This window comes from Rhamphochromis sp. 'chilingali' (genome assembly GCF_963969265.1).
Source record: "Rhamphochromis sp. 'chilingali' genome assembly, chromosome: 10".
In the NCBI taxonomy this organism is placed as follows: domain Eukaryota; kingdom Metazoa; phylum Chordata; class Actinopteri; order Cichliformes; family Cichlidae; genus Rhamphochromis; species Rhamphochromis sp. 'chilingali'.
Window position 1 is genome coordinate 22,122,028 of NC_137937.1, and position 9,202 is coordinate 22,131,229.

Below are 9,202 nucleotides of genomic sequence, written 5' to 3' on the forward strand. Positions count from 1 at the left end.
GACATGATTTATTGTTGGCAAAGTCTGAAAGTGCAATCGAGCAAATTTAACAAAGATGCTGTATTTATATATTCTATTCTTTACTATTTGTTTCCTCGACTCGAATGGGGGAGATTTCAACGCAAATCCACGCTCTCCGTCACAGTTCTTTCACCGCAGACACACAGATGACAAGGCAGTCTTTATATGTGAAGCAACTGAACACTTTAATACTATAACATTACATGACTTCTGGTGCTGTTTAAAAAATTGCAGGAGAGGTCAAAGGTCAAGTTTATTCGCAGAGAAAATGCCACAAAACCTTTGGTGATTTTGTTGTCTTGCTCCAAGACATTTCAGGAGATTCGCCACTTTAAACGAAGATTAGATGTTAAAATCGGTCCAAAAGTGTCAATTTTGTCCTCGTGTACTTTACGTGGGAGTCTTTGATTGGTAAACAGCAAATTAGACGCAAAGGCATGTGCTGAACGCACATCCTCTCATGTTTATCCCCCCCCCCCCCTACACACACACACACACACACACACACACACACACACACACACACACACACACACACACACACACACACACACACACAGCCCTCTGCTCTCTCATGACGTGTCCCCTGAGTGTCTGGATAATAGATAATAGAGCTGGCGACCTGCGGGGGTCTTACAAAAACGGCGCTCATTGAGTGTGAGCGTGGCACAAGAGGAGAGGAGCCACATCACACACAGACAGCAAAGCAAACCGGCCTCTCATATCATCATTCAGCCGCCGCGGAAACAAGAGCAACTCGGAGGACTTCTCAACTTTTACGCACGGAAATTTGACATTTACGCACGATTTCAAAAGCATAATTTGACGAAGACACGGACAAAACCAACTTATTTACGGACGTGAGAGACTCTCGAGGATCTTACCTGAGCGGCGGGCCTTTGGGTTTCACTATTAATCGATAAAGCAGGTAATATAATCTGATGGCTCAAAGCTTTGGAGCAGATCAGTCAGATGGAGACTGATATGAAGACTGGCAAGTGAACTCGTAAAACAAAAACAAAAAAACGTTAAAAAAAAAAACTTTAAAAGCATTTTTGTTCAAGAATTTAAACTTCAAGAAAAGAGTAACCAGCTATGCCTCGTCCAGGGAAAAACTCTTACAGCGACCAGAAGCCTCCGTACTCCTACATATCACTCACAGCGATGGCTATTCAGAACTCAGCTGAAAAGATGCTGCCTCTGAGTGACATTTATAAGTTCATCATGGATCGCTTTCCATATTATCGAGAGAATACCCAGAGATGGCAGAATTCCCTGCGACACAACCTCTCATTTAACGACTGCTTCATCAAGATACCCCGTCGGCCTGATCAGCCGGGGAAAGGCAGCTTCTGGGCTCTTCATCCGGACTGCGGTGACATGTTTGAGAACGGCAGCTTCCTGAGGAGACGGAAGCGCTTCAAGGTGCTGCGTGCCGAGCATATGACCTGCAAGAGTTCCCCCATGATGCACTATTTCCACCATCACCACCATCACCCTGGCAGCAAGTTGGGCACTGCATCCAGCCACCACGACCACTCAGCCGCCCCTCCAAACGTGGGTCGCCTTCCTCACTTTCAGGGTTACGGGGGCATCACTTGCGCACAGCCCGGTGGGTTTAAACACCCATTTGCCATAGAGAACATTATAGGAAGGGACTACAAGGGTGTGATGGCCAGTGGGCTTCCCCTTACCTCGGTTATGCACCATCTGGGTTACCCGGTGCCCCCCCAGCTCAGCAGCATGGTCAATTCTATGTGGCCGCACGTCGGCATGCTCTCAGAGTCTATGGGTGGCGTATCCGTGCCAGCATCATCCGAGTACGCACCATTCAGCGTGTCAGCCAAGGGCCTGTACCACAACGCCAACGGGCAAACCCTGCCAGCCGTTCCAGTGCCAATAAAACCCACCCCGTCCCTGGGCCCCGTGCCGGGTTTGACGGGTCTGCAGTCCGGCCCGGCCCAGATCTGCTCACCGTCCTCACTGATGGAGAAAAGTGATCTGCTAGAGGGAAAAGGGAACCCTCTACACCCGGCCCTCCTGCTGTCCTAACCGGGTAAATTGCAGGCTATTTTTGAAAGAAAAGAAAAAAAATAAAGCGAGAAAGACATTGAGATTACCCGAAATAAGACTTATCAGAGACGACAAATAGATTACGTGCAGCTGTAAGAGCGTTGTAAAATTAAGTTTAACATTGTGCTGTGTAATGGATTTTTCATTAGACTCATGTTGATTGAAATCATGATTTATTTGCACAATTTGTGAGGGCATTTACCACATACTGTAATGTGGCACTGATAAATACAATCAGACTGGTAGAGATGCTAATCCCAAAGAAAGCTTTGATTTAGGAGACAAACAGTCCGAAATGATTTCAAATGCAAATCAACTGCTCTGTTTTTTGATTTTTGCTGTTATTCTACTTATTTTACTTCAATCATTGGCAGGCCTACCGGCTAAAGACAAGTAGACCTTCGTAATTTTTAATTAGGCCTGTTGCACTTTTTTGTGTATTCTCTAGCAGTGCATTAAAAATGTTATGCTTGTATTATAACACTATTTATCTGAAGATATTTATAAAGAACTTAAAACCAAATCCTTCGTGTTGTAGTTATTTAAATAACTGTTTACATTTGCACATCCTTTCAGGGACGACTGTGTTTGAAAAGCTGAGGAAAAAAATTCCAATAGACTCGGACATTCTTTTACATCAGTGGAAACAGACATTCAGGTCCCGACTTTTATCAATTCCTCAGATGTGTAAATAAAGAAATACGTCTCTACCCTTATTAAATATTTTGATACTCTACAACAAGAAGTAATAACAAAAAGATCACTTCACATGCCACCTGTAGTTCTGTTTAATGCATAATAAATGGTCAGAATAATGAATTTATATTCCAGCTGTTTTTCTTTAAAAACATTATTTTCAATTATTGATTACAACTGATTACAGAAATAATATTAAATATATATTTGGCTCTAACTATGAGATAAGGAGTACGAACTGTGAGAGTTAATATTTTTCACTGAACCAACATACAATGACATAAAAGTAATTTTTTACTTTTCTTCACTCTGGAGTCATCCAAGGAAGATCTAAACCCTCTTTGAACATCCAGTTCAAAAACAGAGCTGAATATCATATTACATGGTGTAACTGTTATATTTTAAGAGGATAATTTTAAGAATACTTATTATTCTATTTAAGAACAAAGATAGCAAAAAAAAAATATCTTGCTATCACCTTCCATAATTCATACTTAAGTGCACGCAATTGTCCACATTTGAGCATGTGTACATGTGCTGATGCACGCTGTGTTCAAGTGTGTGTATGATCTTCCAAAAGATGGATATGAGCAGCCAACATTTTGGACAGCAGCTCCACAACTTCAAAAGCAGGATCAAGTTTGCTCTTTTGTTTGTTCTGTTTAAGTCAAGCTTTGAAGCTTCTCCTCAACGGCAGCACAAAGCCCCAGGTTCAGCCCACTAAAAATGACTTATATTTAACCTCCTATCCCCTGTTTAGCATCCCAAAGGCTCTCACAGCCGACACTATTGCCACACCAGCCTCTGAACAAATAATTGAGATGCACCAGTGGAGGAGAGGCGTGGGAGTAAAAAATTAAAACCTATTCGGGTGTCATTGCTAACGAGCAGAATCTCCCTAATAGTGATGACCCTTATCTTTTCCTTTCTCATTCAATCCTTTTTATTTATTGTTATTTTATCACCATCATTTTGTTGTGTTATGCCTGACTTTTATTTATTTTATTTTATTTCTTTAGCATTTCTCTTTAGTTTTTTCTATCATGCCACCTCCTCTTTACTTTCTGTTCCATCTACACACACACATACACACTTTCTCTGCAGGGTGTCTGTAATTTCTAGTTAAAGGGAACTGAGATTTCTACAGCACACCCAAACTGTCTGTGTGAAAAGTGTGCCTGTGCCTGTAGGTGTGTGTGTATGTGTGTGGGTGTGTGGGTGTGTGTATGTGTGTTGCTTTAATTCCCTGATCAGCAGGCCTCAATGTCTTTAATAGTCCTCACTGCATTAGTGCATAATTAAATGCCACTAATTAAGACACAATAAGAGGAGTAATAATGCAGCCATTACTACCCTCCATGATCCTCTGTCTTCACAACACCGGAGTTGGATGCCTCTGGAATCATAATATCACATGAGCTCCCCTAATGTGCACATGTGTTTATGTGGAGGGGTAATAGGTGGTATTTTTGCTGTTCGGTCTTATAAGTAGGAACTGTGCTGGTTGTGTCAAAGCATTTAAAAGAATATGTTAAATGATTTTCAGCCTCAAGAGCAGGTAGTAAAATAGAGAAACAAAATGCTTTGGATGTCAGCTGAGTATGTATACCGGTTATAATTTAGATTACAAACAAAAATCTGTTCTGGCTGTGTGTTTTTGTTTTATATGGTAATAAAAAAAACATATTTTTGATAGACTTTCTTAGTTTTCTCAAAAGAAGCAAGTGCACTGCAAATATCTCTCCACTCTGCTGTGATGGTTTAGCAGATATAAATTTGAACCTGATGCTTAATGTCAATAAACTGCAGAGTAATTTCATTAAATAAATTTTAAAAATTAATATGGTTTACCTCTTTCTCCAAAATGAAAATGTAATAACCACTGAGTCTCCTGTTTCCCGAGAGCATTAAAGAAATTTGTCTGCTGTGTGCAAATCCACTTACTTCAATTGGAAAAACATAAACTAATTATAAAAGCATAGAAAAATTGTAATTAACGACTCTTCTGCAAATAAAACTACATATGGAAGAGCTGAAACCTGGAGCTTTTTTCTCTTTAGACACTTAAATCAGCACAGGTGCACACTCCAGTGTAACACAGCCATTCCCAAAAGCTGAGGCATATATAAAAGGCATAAAAGGCAATTAAAGAAGGAAAACAACTTATAAATATGTCCTAAAACACTGATCACTTACGACAAAGACCATATTCATACCCTGTATATTTTTATTTTTTTTTTTGGAATTTGATTTAATTTGAACAACACAGTACGACGCTACATGAATTAATTTTAGCACTGATAAAAACATACCTGGAATTAATATGGGCCAACTCTTAACTCGGGACAAATGGTTCGACGTGTGAAATGTGAGTGTAAAAGAATAAAATGAGTCCTGTGAATGAATAAAACATTTAGGTCAGAGGTGGTTCACAGTCAACCCTCTGAAACATAACGTTGCGATCTTGAATAGAAGATGATGCATTAGTGGTAATTACCCGCACTTGATAGGGGCCAGGGTGACAAATTCTACATGCATTTTTCCTAATGATCAGTGAGGACAGGCCATCATGATGAGCAGCTTAATTCATCTGATCTGATGTGCTATTTCTTACTCATGCACACTGGCACACGCGCAAACCTTAAATATTATTCTTTGTTCCAGACAGCAGTCTTTTATTCAATATATCAGAACATCAGATGATTTAGAAATTTGCTCCAATTTCTTTAAACCTATAATTGTCATACAAGGATTCATTGTTCATCCACAGCTTGACTGACCATTAAAAACATCAGCAGAGCCATTCTAACTATAGATGGAGGTATGAAAATACATTACAGCAAACTCCTTGTTAAAAAGGTCTTTTTAATCACAGAGATAGGAAATCACATAAATGTCATGAAGATGTTATTATTAAATGTTAAAATTCAGTGATTTGTTTCGGAGTTTGCAGAAATGGGCTTCAATGATGGGGAAAAAATTGTCTCAAGCCTGCTACGTTTTCTTACTACACTTTTACCTGACGGTAAATGGAAACAAGAAAGAAAGAAAGAACGAAAGAAAGGCTATGAGAGATGTACACTGAACTTGTCAGTGGTAATATTATGACTTCTGATGCAATCTGAAGAGAGCTGTATCTGAAAATGAATCAGCTGCTCCTGGCATTCCCTAAAACCCGACTGAAAACCATTGGCAACCGAGCCTTTCCAGCTATCGTTCCCAAACTGTGGAATGATCTCTCTGCCCATGTTAGGATGGCCTCCTCATTGCCTCTTTTTTAAGACATGCTGGTAAACTCATCTTTATTCTTTGGCTTTTAACTCAAAGTGAGGTTGGTGTGCTCTTACTTTCTATTTATTATCAATACTGTTGTTGTTGCTGATTTGTTGTGTGGTGTTTTGTGCCTTCTATAACACTTTGTCCAATTTGTGTGTGCTTTGTAAATAAATTGGTAATGGTAAAATATATGGATTACATATATTCTGTATATGCCACTGAAAGATAGGGGTACAACAATGGGAATGTACAAGGAGTCTTTGGAGGCATTTATTGCACTACTAACATACGCATACAGATCAATCTGGCTGCACAGAGCACTCACACTCACACACACTTGCAATCTTCACAAGAAAGAATACAAAGTGAAGTTTTAACTCTTTCATTACAGAAAAGATTAAATACTGTTACAAAAGAGAAGGAAAAGACTTTCACCTGAAACAAACTCATTGCGTGGCATCTCATCGTATCTCTTATTTCCTCCCCGAAACTGATTTCTGATTTGTGTTGTGAGAGTGAACACATAGGCTTTGTCACAGGAGAGAAGATTATCAAATATCATGATCACCAAGGTTCAACTGGTCGTCATACCAGCTTATCCAATTCAGGGTTGGGAGGGAGGCTGGAGCATATTCCAACTGCTGTAGGGTGAGACATGTTCGTCAGCATATAGACACTACATGAAATAATATTCAACACTTGCAAGAAAGGAAACATACCAGTGATAAGAAAAATGAGATTTCCACACAGAGTAATACATTTGTGAACACATCATACCGTTTATTAAAATATATTCAAATTAAATATACTGAAGTAAAGTAAATTGCAAAGGAGTTCCTTATGGATGACTAAATGAAGTTATTAATTTCATAATTACACTGAAGCTGCTAAACTTGTCTTTTGCATTAACAAATATAAAATTTGGATTCATAAAAAAGTAGATCTGATCTGTCAGCATCTAACAACCCAGAGAGCTCTTCTTAAAGCACGAGAAATTATGTCAGGTGTAATTGATCATGCTTAATTTGATTCAGTCTTAATTGATTGATTCATAATTCTTGTAATTAACTTAACTGTGAGTAAACTGTGAGTGAATCAATAGGGGCCATGAATAAAACCATAATTAAATCTTTATAATTTTCTATTTGAGAAATTTTATTTTATTTTTTAATGTCACTTTCTCTTGTATGACAACAAGATTATATAATTTACTATTCAGTCTTTTTATGTATTACTTTAATAGAATGAGCAAACGATCTGTTCTCTGAAGTAGTTTTTTGTTAAGTTTACTACATTGACTGTACTGTATAGTTGTGGTCCGTGTGATAACTCAGTATAACAGTGTATGTGATTCACTGCAATCAGGCAGCTGGCATACGGATTTTTTCTGCTCTTATCTTAATCAAACGATCGGCTTGCCATATTCATTGCTGTGGTATTTAATAGGGGGACAAGGGGACAGTCATCTGGCACGTGTCGACAGGAGTCAGCGTGAACCAATGAAAAGACCATCTGAGGGGAATTAGCATACTGGCATCAGGCCTGGAGACAGAGAGAAGCTGTCAGGGGAAATAGTCCTAACGACAGGTCACTCTGGACCGCTGCACATTACTATAACTCTTGTCCTTTCTCTGTAATGTATTGCATTCCCTCTCCAACTTGTCTCTTTTACTGTCTCTCTTTTTTTTCCATCGTCACTACTCTGCACCAGAGTCCTCCATCATTCTTCTTTGTCATTCTATTATGTTGGGTGTGATGTACCCAAAGAGAATCTTTGGGTTTTTTTCTTTTATCAAAAACAGTTTCTACGTCATCCCCCAGCCATATCTCCATCATTCAGCCTCTACAACCCACCACTCCTCTTTCTCCTTAATAATTACCCGATGATTCACTGATCCAGGGTCAAATTTAATCCACCCCCGTGGTTGAAGTGTATTGTCTCTGTTCTGTCGTCAGAGCAAGGTCATCTGACGCAGCTCATATCATCATCATCAATCTGCCAACTTTCTTTATTGGCCCAAATTATTACAGCTTATTAGCCATTATTACCCTTAATTATCAATTCAAAATAGGTCAGTGGTTCACCTTCTCTGGCCTGCTTCCCATTGTTTCTCCTCTCTGACTTCCCCGCTTCTTCACTTTCTCTAAAGAGTTCGGACAAAGAAGTTCTGTGGCCAAAAGAACTTCAGCAGTTTGTCAGAGGTTAAGTGCTTTGTAAGAAAATGAGTGCTCGTATGGGCCCATTTGAATCGCCAGTAATAGAGATTAAAGTGAAATGGAAATAAACAAGTGTGTCATCAGCTCTCTCCCTGCTGAGTTTGTACTTGAAATTTTCAATCTCATTACACAATGTCAAAACATGATGACTGGTAGTGTTTCAGTGAAAACCCTATAACAAAGGTTTGAATTAATACAACTGCCAGGACTCGATTATTAGTTTATTGGTGCAAGAATAAGCAAAGATGTAATTTGATGGTTTCTCATAGAGTTCCTTTAAAATTTAAAGAAATAAAATATGATACAAATATTACAGATTTTGCCTTTTTTGTGTTGTGACTAATGTCATATGTCTTTTCTGTATGTCCCTAAACAATTTCTTTTTGTATTTTGTATATGTATCGATTAATACATCCATTTAATTACAAAAGTGTAATCGAAAAAAAACTTTCTTTGTTTCACTTCATATTGGAAAGTTCTCCTCTTTGTAACACATGTTATTCATTGTTAGGTACACAGCTTTACAATATAAGGCAAAATTACTGAATCATTACAACTCAGTTCAGCTGCAAAGACATTAAATTGATTTATTCTTTAAAAAAATGGAAAAAGACTTGCTTTGAAGAACTGGTAGAACAAACATGTCTGATTGATCTTTGATCACCAGGCACCAGAAGTCTTTTCTGCCGCATTGAGCAACTGAACTGAATCAGCAAGACTATAACCATTTTTCTTACTGAGCATGTTCCAAAGAATCAGCTTCCATGAAACACAGTCGAAGTTTCTATTGTTCCTTTCTTGTGAAGAAGGAAGGCAACAAAGGTCACTTTTAGCCCTGGGCAGGTGGTTAGCAGGGTTAAGTTACAGCCTCCAGAAGGGGAAGAAATACACTGCATCAATAATAACAATAATGATGTGC

General features: G+C 38.7%; 1 protein-coding gene across 1 annotated transcript; it reads left to right on the forward strand.

The window, feature by feature from the left end:
- Positions 1-1,116: 1,116 nt before the first annotated feature.
- On the forward strand, positions 1,117-2,073 carry foxb2 (forkhead box B2; the record flags this gene model as incomplete). The annotated part of the gene is made up of 1 exon (XM_080894344.1): positions 1,117-2,073. One exon carries the CDS (start codon positions 1,117-1,119, stop codon positions 2,071-2,073), a length of 957 nt encoding a protein of 318 aa, XP_080750470.1.
- Positions 2,074-9,202: the final 7,129 nt, after the last annotated feature.